This window comes from Carcharhinus amblyrhynchos, chromosome 6 (assembly GCF_965287045.1).
Source record: "Carcharhinus amblyrhynchos chromosome 6, sCarAmb.v2.hapA, whole genome shotgun sequence".
NCBI classification, from domain to species: Eukaryota; Metazoa; Chordata; class Chondrichthyes; order Carcharhiniformes; family Carcharhinidae; genus Carcharhinus; species Carcharhinus amblyrhynchos.
In genome coordinates this window covers 95,673,032-95,688,118 of record NC_137329.1, presented here as the reverse complement: position 1 = coordinate 95,688,118, position 15,087 = coordinate 95,673,032, and the positions used below count along the sequence as shown (strand labels likewise).

At 39.9% G+C, this 15,087-nt stretch overlaps 1 protein-coding gene across 1 annotated transcript in view; it reads right to left on the bottom strand.

The window, feature by feature from the left end:
• LOC145344365 (chromatin remodeling regulator CECR2-like) overlaps positions 1 to 15,087 on the bottom strand; it is a 77,585-nt gene that overhangs the window by 23,010 nt on the left and 39,488 nt on the right. Inside the window, exons 11-14 of the mRNA XM_080191491.1 lie at positions 14,792 to 14,829; positions 14,591 to 14,682; positions 13,118 to 13,244; positions 3,329 to 3,726 (exon numbers count right to left, since the gene is read on the bottom strand). Coding sequence (XP_080047617.1) covers positions 3,329 to 3,726; positions 13,118 to 13,244; positions 14,591 to 14,682; positions 14,792 to 14,829 — 655 coding nt within the window. The remainder of the gene's footprint in view (positions 1 to 3,328; positions 3,727 to 13,117; positions 13,245 to 14,590; positions 14,683 to 14,791; positions 14,830 to 15,087) is intronic.

Sequence of the window (15,087 nt, the reverse complement as noted above, 5' to 3'; positions counted from 1 at the left end):
TAACAATATTGACCTAGTCAATTTAAATGAAGTTGAATTGGAATTGTCCAATAATTGTAAATAACACTTGGGCACAAGATCGACAGGATTTGCAGAGTTGCTGTGTCAGGCTAGTTCCTGTTTTACACAAGGTCTAATGGTTTTGAAGACTGCATTGTGGTAAGAAATTCAAGATTCACCTGCAGTTACTTGTTTATTCTGAAGGGCAATCACTTGGAAATTACTGTTGGCGATATGATTGGACAAATGCCTCGGGTGAAATCCCCCCTTGCTATTTTAGAGGAAGTGTTAGCCCATGCAAGATAAATGGATTAACACTCCCAGTGAAGGCAGGATGAACGTCACATCAGCTTGCTGAATATTCACCTGCTAATATCACCCTCAATAAGGCTAATTTTTCAGAATTTAAAATAATTAGGATCATTGCTTATTTGCTGTTTCTTCTGTCTAACTTTATCTTAATGATAGATGCCAAGATGAGAAACTAGGCCCTGTTTAATTCTGTCATGAAATGACTAAATACTTGAGTTGTTAGAAGAAACAATGCTCATTTGATTGGGAAAAGCAAAAAATGTTGCTTGGTTAATGAACAAAGAAAACTACAGCACAGGAACAGGCCCTTAGGCCTTCCAAGCCTGCGCCGAACATGCTGCCCGACTTAACTAAAACTCCCTACGCTATCCCTCTATTCCCATCCTATTCAAGTACTTGTTGAGACTCCCTTTAAAAATCACTACCGTATTCACTTCCACTACTTCCCCGGCAACGAGTTCCAGGCACCCACTACTCTCTGTAAAAAAAATCTGCCTCGTACATCTCCTTTAAACTTTGCCCGTCGCATCTTAAACCAATGCCCCCTAGTAATTGACTCTTCCACCCTGAAGAAAAAGCTTCTGACGATCCACTCTGTCTATGCCTTTCATAATCTTGTAGACTTCTATCAGGTCACCCTCAAACTCCGTTGCTCCAGTGAGAACAAAGCAAATTCTCCAACCTCTCCTCATAGCTAATGTCCTCCATACTGGGCAACATCCTGGTAAATCTTTTCTGTACCCTCTCCAAAGCCTCCTTCTGGTAGTGTGCGATCAGAATTGAATACTACATTCCAAGTGCGGCCTAACTAAGGCCCTATAAAGCTGCAACATGACTTGCCAGTTTTTAAACTCAATACCCCGACCGATGAAGGCAAGCATGCCGTATGCCTTCTTGACTACCTTCTCCACCTGCGTTGCCACTTTCAGTGACCTGTATACCTGTATACCCAGATTCCTTTGCCAATCAATACTCTTAAGGGTTCTGCGATTTACTGTATATTTCCTACCTGTATGAGACCTTCCAAAATGCATTACCTCACATTTGTCCGGATTAAACTCCATCTGCCATCTCTCCGCCCAAGTCTCCAATTGATTTATATCCCCTCATGGTCCTCATTGCTATCTGCAAATCCACTAATCTTTGTGTCATCCGCAAACTTATTAATCAATCCAGTTACCTTTTCCTCCAAATCATTTATATATATATTACAAACAACAAAGGTCCCAGCACTGATCCCTGAGGAATACCACTTGTTACAGCCCTCCATTCAGAAACGCACCCTTCCACTGCTTTCCTGTGTCTACTTTGACTGAGCCAGTTTTATATCCATCTTGCCAGCTCACCTCTGATTCCATACAACTTCACCTTTTGCACCATTCATGTCAAAGGCCTTACTGAAGTCTATGTAGACAACATCCACTGCTCTACCCTCATCAATCATCTTCGTCACTTACTCAAAAAACTCGATCTTGTTCGTGAGACATGACCTCCTCTTCATAAAACCATGTTGTCTCTCGCTAATACGTCCACTTATTTCTAAGTAGGAATAAATTCTGTCTCAAAAGAATCCTCTCCAATAATTTCCCTACCACTGATGTAAGGCTCACCGGCCTGTAATTACCTGGATTATTCTTGCTATCCTTCTTAAACAAAGGAACAACATTGGCTATTCTCCAATCCTCTGGGACCTCCCTTGTAGACAGTAAGGATACAAAGATTTCTCTCAAGGCCCCCGCAATTTCCTCTCTTGTCTCTCTCAGTATTCTGGGGTATATCCCACCAGGCCCTGGGGTCTTGTCTGCTTTAATGTTTCTCAAGAATCTGAATATCTCCTCTTTTTGATCTCAATATGACTCAAACTATCTACACATTCTTTCCCAGACTCATCACCCCCCAAGTCTTTCTCTTTGGTGAATACTGACGCAAAGTACTCATTTAATACCTCATCCATTTCCTCTGGCTCCACGCATAGATTCTTTCCCTTGTCCTTGAGTGGGCCAATCCTCTCCCTGGCTACTCTCTTGCTCTTTATATATGTATAAAAAGCCTTGGGATTTTCCTTAATCCTGCTGGCTAATGCTTTTTCATGACCCCTTTTAGCCCTTCCTACTCCTTGCTTACGTTTCTTCCTACTTTCCTTGTATTCCACACTTGCTTCGTGTGTTCCCAGCCTGCTAGCTTTGACAAATGCTTCCTTTTTCTCTTTGACTAGGCTCACAATATCTCTCGCTTTCCAAGGTTCCCAAAACTTGCCACACTTATCCTTCATCCTTACAGGAATGTGCCGGTTCTAAATTCCTGTCAACTTACACTTGAAAGTTTTCTACATGTCAGATGTTGATTTGCCCTCAAACATCTGTCCCCAATCTACATTCTTCAGTTCGTGCCTAATAGTGTTGTAATTAGCCTTCCCCCAATTTAGCACCTTAACTTGAGGTTAACTTAATGCTTTTAATTAGTCTAATTTTGGTATTAATAATTGGGCTCAGAGACCCTGAGTCTCAATAAAAAATAAGTAAGGAACAGCAATTATGCCCAGGATGGTTCAAGTCCCCTTTCACATCAGAATTTTGAAATCTTCCTCAGCATTTATCTGAAGAAATCATAATGGCTGCTGTAATTGACCCCAGAATTTCTGGATTGATGGGGGTGGGATCAAAAACAAAACAGCCAGGGGTTTCAAGGATGTCAGGCGACAAAGAATAGGACTTGAGCTGTGGCTATGTGGTTCCATGGCAGAATTGCTCACCAACCTTAACTGTTTATGTGCAAAGATGAACAATACAAGTGATGTAGGCAATTGGCCCCAATAAAATTGAACACTAGACATGAGTGAAGGGCTTTAGATAAAGATGGCAGGAAACTAAAGGGGAGAAGAGAGATGCCACTAACTTAATTGCTTACTTCCCAACCCCAACAGCTGGAACATAATTCCAGCCCGAAAACACACAAGATTCCACATGTATTCACACAAACCAACTGTAACATTCAAGGAAAAAGGATAGCATCTTACTTGTTGGCCTTGATGATGATACATCTGATGTGGTGATTCAGTACATGGCATTCCCTTGTATGGTGGTGTAAGAGGGTAAGTCTGTCCATTTACCAGTCCCAGTGTCCTTAAAGGAGGCACATGCTGCAACTGGTCACTATTCATGTCAGATCCCGCACTGTGCACATCCCCATTTATCTGTTTCTGCTGTCGTCTTAGAGATTCATCGCTACTTTTGTTTAAAGTTTCAGTGGCTTCTTTTCCAAAGCGGTTTGATTTGCTTCGTCTCCGGTCTTTCTTTTCCCTATCATCCCACCTCAGATTAAATTCTTCATCACTGTCAGCATCTTCTGCAGGGAAGTGTTTCAGCATTGATTTGTTAAAACACCTGTCGAGAGCTTCAGCCATCTTTGTGTATTCTATCACAAGATGAAAATTCAGTGATGAATAGTGAGGATACACACCCAAAAACACACTCATCAAGGTTCACAATGAATTGATGCAAAGCAACAATGTACTCTGGCTCAGAAATAACTGGGACAACTTAGTGGTAAGCGTATTAATTCAGAACAGCAATATAAAATATATTGTATTTATTTGGCTAATTATCAACATTGAGACATGTCGCATTGTTTGTAATTTCAAACATGGGTTTTAATAAGAATATAAGAACTGGAAGTAGGAGTAGACCTATTGGCCCCTCAAGCCTGCTCCACCATTTAATAAGATCATAGCTGATCTTTTCGTGGACTCAGCTCCACTTACCCACCTGCTCACCATAACCCTTAATTCCGTATAGAATCTTAGAGGTTCACACTGTGAAAACAAGCCCTTCAGCCCAACTTGTCCATGCCGCCCAGTTTTTATCACTAAGCTAGTCCCAATTGCCCGCACTTGGCCCACATCCATCTATACCCATCTTACCCATGTAACTGTCTAAATCCTTTTTAAAAGATAAAATTGTACCTGCCTCTACTACTACCTCTGGCAGCTTGTTCCAGATACTCACCACCCTCTGTATGAAAAAAATTGCCCCTCTGGACCCTTTCGTATTGCTCCCGTCTCACCTTAGACCTATGCCCTACAGCTTTAGGCTCGCATACCTTTAGGAAATGATGTTGACTACCTAACTTATCTAGACCCTTCATTATTTTATACATCTCTATAAGATAACACCTAAGTCTCCTATGTTCCAGGGAAAAAAGTCCCAGTCTATTCAGCCTCTCCTTTACTGTTCAAAAATCTATCTATCTTTGCCTTAAAAACATTCAACGTGGTAGCCTCAACTGCTTCAGTGGGCAGGGAATTCCACAGATTCACAATCCTTTGGGTGAAGAAGTTCCTCCTCAACTCAGTCCTAAATCTGCTCCCCCTAATTTTGAGGCTATGCCCCCTAGTTCTAGTTTCACCTGCCAGTGGAAACAATCTATCTTATCTATTCTCTTCATAATTTTGTGTGTTTCTATATGATCTCCTCTCAAATTGTTACGATGGATCATGCGTCCTGATTAAGTTTGACACCTTTTATAAAGAAAACAACTGAATATAAAACAAAAGGTCACACAACACATCATTCACTATATGTGTTTTATCACCAGTTTAACTAGCATGCCTTTTCCTTTTCAGTTTTATCACGTACATTTCATAAGACAAGATTTCTCCTAGATTTGCAATGGTAAGCCTATTAACTTTATTGGCAAGTAAAACAGAAATCCAATAAACAAGAACAATTTATACTTCCTTCCTTAGCACAACAAATCTTCCCTATAAGATTTAGACAATGTCAGTTATGAGTCAATTCACTGTTTGTTTCTTTGACTTCTCTCAATCCTTCGCTTCAATATTTTGCCATTTTTTTAACCAAAGTGACTTATCAGAAGGAAAGGGATTTCTGAACATGTCCAAGAGGAATGAAAGAAAAACAAAATTATGAGTCTTTTCATGTTCCTTAATTTTACAAGTGACATAAATATTACTTTCTAGTCAATAACTTGGGTTGTTGCATGGGCATTCAAGATTTGGTGCAACTTTCAGGTGAAACAGGTTAGATTACAGGGTCAGCTAGTCAGGACATTATCATAGAATCCCACAGTGTAGAAAGGGGTCAATTGGCCCATCGAGCCCCAGGCCCAATCCCCAAAACCCCGTATATTTACCCTACTAATCTCCCTGAAACCCAGGGGCAATTTAGCAAGGCCAATCCACCCAACCTGCAATCTTTGGACTGTGGGAGGGAATTGGAGCACCCGGAGGAAACTCACGCAGTCATTGGGATAATGTGCAAGCTCCACACAGTCAGTCATCCGAGGCTGGAATTGAACCCGGTCCCTAGCGCTGTGAGGCAGTTGTGCTAACCACTGTTGGTATCCCCTTCTAAAGTTACATATTCTGTTCTTATTTTAGTATAAAACATGGGTTTTATAATATTATTGAGAATTAAACACCAAAACTTAACAGCAGGTTGGGAAGCAGAGAAGTCAAGTTCTTTGGTGCATAGAGGTTACTTTACAATACAGGCCAAGTTGCTGGAGGTAAAAAATTAAGGTGCTATGGCACCACTCTTCAAGGAGTCTGTAATTATATTGATAGTGGCTATGTGGTTAGTTTACATAGGCAGCTTTCTGTATAGATGCACACAATGCAATTTATAGAGAAACATAAATAGGCCATTCAGCCCATCGCACCTGTTCTGCCATTCAGTGAGACCATGGCCTAACTCCATATCCCTGCCTTTTTTGGCCCATATCTCTTGATATCTTCGCCTAACAAAAATGTATCTATCTCAGATACAAAGAAGGTAAGATTTGTCGGCAGGATGCGCTTTGTTAAAATTAAAAACACTGGTGACCAACTTTCTATTACTAACAACAAAAGTGGTGATAAACCAAGAAAGAACCACTAACAACTTACTGATGAGAACCCAGTAGATTTAATTGAGTACTTCAACATGGACAGATAGTTAGTTAGCTGCTTAGACTCAAAAGGCAATAATGGCTTAATGATAAAAAATTTCAACATCTTGAAAATGAACTGGACATATTAGAAAAAACAAACTGGAAGGGCATGTTCAAGTGATAAAGGACTGCTTCTTACAGACGGACAGCACAGGATTTAGGTGATGCTTGTATTTATTATTTAACAACACTAAGAAATTAATAATGGATAACGGAAAGACTTTGAGGGATGTTAAAGTGAGTAGTAGAACAAGTTAAAAATGGCAACAATGCTTATAGGGATGTTTAAAGGAAATATAACCCACTGAAAAAAGGAGAAATTAAAAACAGGAAGATATGAACATAAGAACATAAGAACATAAGAAATAGGAGCAGGAGTAGGCCATCTGGCCCTTCGAGCCTGCCCCGCCATTCAATAAGATCATGGCTGATCTGTCGTGGCTCAGTTCCACTTTCCCGCCCTCTCCCCATAACCCTTAATCCCCTCTCTTATCAAAAACCCATCAACCCGCTTCTTAAAAATATTTAGCGAGGCAGCCTCCACCACTTCAACGGGCAGAGAATTCCAGAGATTCACCACCCTTTGAGTGAAGAAGTTCCTCCTCAACTCCGTTCTGAACCGCCCCCCCTTTATCTTGAGGCTGTGCCCCCTAGTCCTACTGTCTTTTTTGAGCGGGAAGAGTCTTTCCACCTCTATCCTATCCATCCCATTCATCATCTTATACGTCTCAATGAGATCTCCCCTCATTCTTCTAAACTCTAACGAGTACAAGCCTAGTTTATTCAGCCTCTCCTCATAGCTCAACCCCCTCAACTCCGGTATCAGCCTAGTAAACCTCCTCTGCACTCCCTCCAAGGCCAAAATATCCTTGCGCAGGTGCGGCGCCCAAAACTGCACACAGTACTCCAGCTGCGGCCTCACCAATGCCCTATACAGCTGCAGCAAGACCTCCCTACTTTTATATTCAATCCCCCTCGCTATGAAGGCCAGCATCCCATTCGCCTTCCTGACCACCTGCTGCACCTGCAGGCTGGGTTTTTGCGACTCATGCACACAATGTAACACAATAAGGAGGTCAAAAACAATTTACATTGTAAACTGAATCCTTTGAAAATGTATGAAAAATTGAAATGTACTGCAGAATGCCTGGAGCTATATAAATCAGAGGACAACTGATAGGGTGACAGGGTGGCACAGTGGTTAGCACTGCTGTGTCACAGCAACAGGGACCTCAGTGTACCTGAACAGGTGCTGGAGTGTGGTGACTAGGGGATTTTCACAGTAATTGCAGTGTTATTGTAAGCCTCCTTGTGACATTAATAAATAAACTTTGAACAAAAACATAAAGGAAAACAAAAGGAGAATAAAAGGAAAGTTAACAGTGGATAGCAATAAGAGAATCCAAAGAGAGGTTTCCTAACCTTTAGTTTAAGTTTATTTATTAGTGTCACAAATAAGTTTATATTAACACTGCAATGAAGTTACTGTGAAAATACCCTAGTCGTCACACTCCAGCACCTGTTTGGGTACACTGAGGGAGAAATTCGCATGGCCAATGCACCTAACCAGCACGTCTTTTGGACTGAAGAAAGAAACGGAGCACCTGGGGGAAACCCATGCAGACATAGGGAGACTGTACAGACTTCACACAGACAGTGACCTATGGAAGTATTCAAAATTTATAGATCTGTGTGACCTTTCAAGAATATGATGATAATTTGTTGCATCGAGGGCAAGTGACCAACAGATACATTAAATATTTCTTAGCGTCAGTCTTAATAAAAACACGATAAATTCCATTCAAATTGGTTTATAAAACCCTCTAAACTCTAGAATCTTTCAGTGAATGAGGAAGCAGATACTTAAGAAATCCATAACTACAGTGGCTGGAGACTAATAAGTTACTGTCTAATGTCATTCTAATTCAAAATGGGCACAGGATTGAGGAAATAGATATCTGTCAGCCTAAACTGAGTACTGCTAAATGTTTGCTGTCATTATTCATTAATAACCTGAAGTTCTGGAAAAGAATCATGGTTTCAGTGACAATTTATCAAGACCCATAAGTCAACAATATAAACTTTTGAAAAATGATTAATTTCATGATTGAGCATTATTGCATGGAGATAATTTATCTGAAGGTTCAAAAGCATCTGGTAAAACTTAATATGCAGACCTTTAAAAGAAAATTGTACTGTACAGAATTAAAAGAAAATTAACTCTATGGATTAGTTGGCTGTTGTTTTTCATTAATGTTTTGGCTTTCCTGCTGTTAATGCTAATTGTAAATAGAACGCAACTTCTGTGATTAGAAAATCTCTTAACAATAGAGAACTTGAATATTGCTGTAAAGAGCTACATGCTACTGAAACTTTTTGTCGAGCACTCATCAGAACAACCAGTGAATGCCAAATGTCGAATAATCACATCAATTTGTGCCAAACGAGAAAAAGATGCTGGTTGAAGTTGACAAGTCAAGTCTGATTGGTAAAGGCTTTGTCGTAGAGAAAGCAACAGGGAATTGAGTTCCCCAAACTTCAGATTAATTTGAAAGAGGCAAAAGATTTGAACCATATTCATTTTGTTTAGAGAATGGGTCCCTGCACAGAAGGCATAAATGAGCCATGTTACGGCTGACCATCAGTCTTGTGGTACAAATTGTTGTGATCATTTGAAATTTGGCATTCTTCCATTTGTCCTGTCAAGTGCAAGATAAAAAGCTTTGGCAACCTGACTCTTCTTAGTAATATTCAAGTATTATAAAATCTGCTGACGCAAAGCTACATGGCTGTTTATAGCTACAAGCAAGAACATAGTATATTTAACAGCTTGGCTAAGAAACACAGATGCATGTTAACACAGCTGAATATAAGATAACGCAAATTAGACCATGAAACATATACACATGTTGGTTGGCTTTAGACTAAATGAACAAAAATGGAAAAGGATTTGGAATACAATTGCTAATTTGCTGAATAAATTCAGTCAACACGATCAGTCAATTACTGAGGTACATATCAAGGGTATTTGAAACCAAGCTGCAATAGGTTGTAATATAAGGTCATATTTGAGTAATGCATCCTGTTCTAGGCACCCTACCATCAAGGAATATTGATGCACTGAGCAGGATTCAGACAAAAGAAATAAGGATTCTAAATTTCGGCAGAGAAACTCACAAAATTGGACTTGCCTCCTTTAGGGAAGGGAAGGTTGGGGGAAAATATGGTCTATATCTTTAGAGCGCTGAAAAGCCTGGATATTTCAGTCATAAGCTAGCAATTTAAATATACACTGCACAGCTACAGGACTTGAACACATCATGAAATCGCAGGCAAGACATGACCTCCAAGGGAATTTTTTCACTTAGTATCACCAACACAATAGTTCACCTGCAGAACGGATCCGTAGCAAAGTCAGTTAACACTTTCCGATTAAGTCCTCAAAAAGGAGCGAGACCAACATTTATTTAAAAATGGGGTTTAAGATTCCACACCACCCTGGGGTTCCATTGGATATATCCAGGGCTTCTGTGGTAGGCTAGGCTGTTGTATAAAATTTGGAAACTGCTATGGAGCTGCTTATCCAATCAGAGATTGGTCCATTAGTTAGCCTATGCAGGGAGAAACCAATCAGCAGCTAATGAGCAATCAAGATGGTAAGAAGCCAGCCTTTGATTGGGCAAGTTGACAACAGTGGGAAAGTAAGTCCTCAAAGGTCCAGGCCAGGGTGAGAGAAAGGGAGAGCGTAGATGGTGGAGCAAGGTAGGCAGTGGTTATGGGGTGAGGGAGAGGGAGTGTGCATGAGCGGATGTGTGTGTTTGCAAAAGAGAGGTAAAGATGAGAGTGGAAGTGAATGAGCAGGAGAGAGAGAGGCGAGTGTGTGAAAGAGAGGACGAGTGTGAGAGAGAGAGAGAGAGAGAGAAAGACAATAGGACTAGGGGGCACAGCCTCAAGATAAAAGGGGGGCGGTTTATAACGGAGTTCAGGAGGAACTTCTTCACTCAAAGGGTGGTGAATCTCTGGAATTCTCTGCCCGTTGAAGTGGTGGAGGCTGCCTCGCTAAATATTTTTAAGACGCGGGTTGATGGGTTTTTGATAGGAGAGGGGATTAAGGGTTATGGGGAGAGGGCGGGAAAGTGGAACTGAGCAGCGACAGATCAGCCATGATCTTATTGAATGGCGGGGCAGGCTCGAAGGGCTGGATGGCCTACTCCTGCTCCTATTTCTTATGTGTGTGTGTGTGTGTGTGTGTGTGCGCGCATGTGAGAGGCGAGAATGAGAGAGAGAGAGAGTGTACGCATGTGTGTGAGAGAGGTGCCTGTGCGTGAGAGAGAAAGAGGTGAGAGCGTGTGTGCATGTGTGATAGAGAGCGAGAGGAGAGAATTGAGTATGTATGAGTGTATAAAATGACAGGGCAAGACTTAAGTACTCCCTCTTGAATAAAATAACTATAATAAAGAATGAAAATACTTTATAAATTTTTTTTATGGTTGTACCTATTGCCAAAACAATCTTTTTTTGTGGTTTAATTATTCAACATTTTAAGAATGTTCCTCAGTTTTCTTGGGAGGTCAAATGGGTTCCATTGGGAAGCCTTGCGCTAAATCACCTTCAAAACTCTCTCCCTGCCAGCCTCAAATACGCTGCTCTTGGTTTCTTCATTTAGCTGAACTTGTGTTAGCAGCAGCATAGTCCAGTTCATAAACTGACACGCATCCCCGTTTGCTGAAGAACACTGAGGAGGCAATTATAAAAGCAAGAACCGTATTGTTTTCCAAAAATCTTAGACAGAATTGTGTCAAAGGAATAAAAAAGGGAAAAACATAAACCAGAAACTGCAAGCCAGTTAGTCTTGCCTCAGGTTAGAGCCAAATAGGATAGTACACTCAGAGGGGAGGCGTATACAATTCAAGGAAATGGGGAGAACACAGTGAAAGGAACTACGTCCTAAATAATCAGATTCTCAACGAGAGCAGAGGAATTAAGAGAGATCTAGGAGTATGGATACAAACACCTTTAAAGATGGCAGTGTAGGTTGATAAGGCCATTAATAAACCTACCTGGGAGACTGTAAATGTAGATTTTAAAGCACAGAAGGCCATTTATAATCTTTTATACCATATACCATTCTAGTGAAACTCAATTGTATATTTCTCATTTAATTCCCATAAAGAAATACTCAAACATTGCACACAACACTAATTGTGGCTTAGGTGTTAAGACTTGACTAAATAGTACCATTTACTTCTGAATCAAAAGGTCACAAGCTCAAGTTCCCCTTCATGGATTTCATCACATGATCACGGTTGACACTTCAATACATAACTGAGAGGTTTCATCTTTGGACAAGAGGTTAAATCGAAGTCCTGCTCACTGCACGCAAGAGGTCCTATACAGTTGTCTACAGTAGTGACTGCACTTCAAGAATAAGTAACTAGCCATGAGGCACTTTGGGATGTAAGGAGGGTGTGAAAGGCACCATGTAAATGTTGGACTTTTCCTTTCTTTTCCCTTTAACCAGATCTATAATGTCAAATAAAAAAAGCCCAATTACATTAACATGCTACCTTCTCTCTTGCTTTTTTGATTCCAAGATAGTGCCTCATTTCATAATCTTGAATGGATTTCTTCCCCCACCATCGTTTTTCCTTTTTTTGGCTAAATTCATCTTAACTTGTATATTCTTCCCCATCAATTTTGACTTTTTTGATGATAACTTTTCTTTTTCGTGACCTGCTTCTTTCTTACTTTAAGTGTCTGCACTTCCCTTTTCATTTCTTCTGCCAGTTTATAAGCTTCTTTCCTGTTTAAAAGGGGTCATCTTCACAAAACAGCTCCCACTTTCTCCAGAACTGATATCTGTGCCACATAAAACAGAAAACCTCTTCTTGACACCAGACCTGCAGCTGTATATTAAGCTTCCTCACCTCCCTTTCCTTCCTTGTTCCAGCATGCGACTAGAGGATTAATACAAAGATTACCACCTTTGAAGTGGCGCTATAATCCAGTTTCTAATCTCCTACAGGCATTCTCCAAGAATTCGGGCCTTTCTTTCCATATAGGTAATAAGAAGTCTCACAACACCAGGTTAAAGTCCAACAGGTTTATTTGGAATCACAAGCTTTCGGAGCACAGCTCCTTCACTCAACTGATGAAGAACTAGCGCTCTGAAAGTTCGTGATTCTGAGTAAACCTGTTGGACTTTAATCTGGTGTTGAGAGGCTTCTTACTCTACCCACCCCAGTCCAACACCGGCATCTCCACATCATGATTTTCATATACATAACATTGAGCCTCCACTCTGAAAAGCAGGCTGCAGTGATAGATGAGACATGTTTAGAGCAGAAGCCTGGCATTATTGCAAAAGGAAACAAGGCCTTTGGTGTGGCATCATCTGCCAGATTTCCTCCAGCTCATGAACTCTAAATGAACTAGATGCCAATTCATTGGGGTAGGTAAGTGGGCACCACAGTAGTATTCCTGATCAGGTCACATCCTGGATCTTGTCAGAAATTAAGAGCACGTGTAAAAGGGGACCACATTCTCAGTTAAACTCAACAAAACCTGTCCTATTAGTCCGTTTATGAATGGTCAAATGAGGCAAGGACAAAGAGTAGAGCCATTTGATCACTTGTCATTATAATTGCAAATAGCTATTAATCTATAGGGGATATCAAATGAGATCCAAGAGATAAAGGGGAAATGTGATAACTCATTTCCTGTGCTACACTATATGTACTCCCTCTTCTTGGGGCATTATGCAGAGTTCTTGGGTAAATTCAATTCTTAATATTCACTTGCTCTATTAAAAATATTTCTCGAACAATATTGACAAAAGAGGGAAAAGGATACTCACCATTTCCTTCACCGTTATATTCCAGACAATCTTCAAACATAACCTTCATATCAGCAACAAATTCTTCTTTCACACTATACTGTTTTTCATTAAGTTTTCTTTCAATGGTGGATAGATCCATAGGTGTCTGAAAATATTAAAAACACGGTTTAAAGGAGGTTATTGAGAAAAGCTGTTTAAAAATACTTTATGCCAAAAACCTGAGAGTTCAAGAGGTTTCTCAAAGACAGAAGGCAAATAAATGACCTGGTGCTTTGCTTGGTTAATCTCTCATGTGGTTTGAGTTACATCTTTCTCTATTGATGTTGTAGGTATCAGTAATCCACTGCAGCTTCACCATCAGAATTTAGTTGAGTGAAATGAGCTTGAGCAATTGTAATCTATTCCCTAGTGGGCATGGACTGAGAGCACAAAACTGTTCCTAATTCAACATTAACTGGTGATCTTAATCATCACTGGTGTAGAAAAGAAATGTCACAGTGCTGCTAGATAGACCTCTGAAGTTATACAGCAGAGTAACTGGGACTTGAATTTGCATCTAATTGTTCCATACTGGTCTGGGATGTGTGCTCAATACTAGTACGGGGTGCTTGAAATGGAAGTGTTTAGTTCACTAGCACCAATGTTGATGAGCACAAAACATTGCCATTTTAGATAAAAGTCAGGTTCCAGTTTGCTATCACTGATCAGATTTTCTTCACAAGAATTAACTCTGTTTATTAGTGGAGGTATCAAGTCCTTGCATGTCTCCAGAATTGCTCCAAAATGACCGGTACTCAATGCATAAAACTAGTTTATATTACTGATGGACAATATTAATTTATATTGCCAGAGTAACTCTAGATCTAGTCACTTTACACCTAGAAGTCACACAACATCAGGTTAAAGTTTCCTCAGGTGAGTGAGACTCTGACTCCTCTGAGAAGGAGCAGTGCTCTGAAAGTTCGTGCTTCCAAATAAACCTGTTGGACTTTAACCTGATATTGTAAGACTTCTTACCATGTCTGTCCCCGTCCAACACCAGCATCTTCACATTATCACTTTAGATCTGCATCTGGAAATGGGCAATCCAAAGAAGATCCGAATTTCTATGCCACAATTCAATGCACATCCTAAATAGATGGAACCAGTTCAAATTCTCGTCTCCCATTCCTTACCACCAAGCAATCAAGGATAACAAGGAATATAACAGTTGATATTAATGCAAACCATGTGGATATAAATGATCCAACCCTTCTTTTCAAAACCTCAATCGGAAGTTTATTGCGCCTAATGCACTCCACAAAAACCTACCATCCCGTTTATGCAATCCATGTAATTCTCTGTAAACCCACAAGTTTAAACAGTTGTACTTTTGGTGCTGTCAGTAAAGTCTGGCTGAATTTTTTTTTTGAAAAGAGAGATCCATTTAAACTACATTTAACAGAAAGTAATAAATGTCTAAATGGAATGTGACAAATATAATTCTCTTACTTCAATTATCTCGTAATAATTTGGGGCGTAAGATTCATCAACAGGTTCAAGAAAGGGCCAAGAATCCTTGTGGGCTTTCACAGCATCCAGGACTGATGGAAGGAAAAAAATAATGAATCCCAACATATGATACAAATAACACTGATATTCATGAAAGAACATGAGTTGTTTAAAAACTTTTACAATAAGTTATTCAATTACCTTTATACATAGCAATGTAATCTTCATCCAGTTCAAATCTACAACAGAAGATGAAAATAATACAGATTTTACATATCACTGAATAATTTTTTTCTAATGATGTTAAACTACTTTTGACCCAAAAATAACTTCCAATTTTGAAATACAGAATGGATCTCACAAGTGAGGAAGATTTTTGATTGATATGCATTAAAGATAACACAGCTTGGAATAAAAGCACACAACATTTCTTGACATAGAATCTATATTTCCAGTTTTGTGCACGAGATATTGCTTCTTATTAACACTGCTGAAAT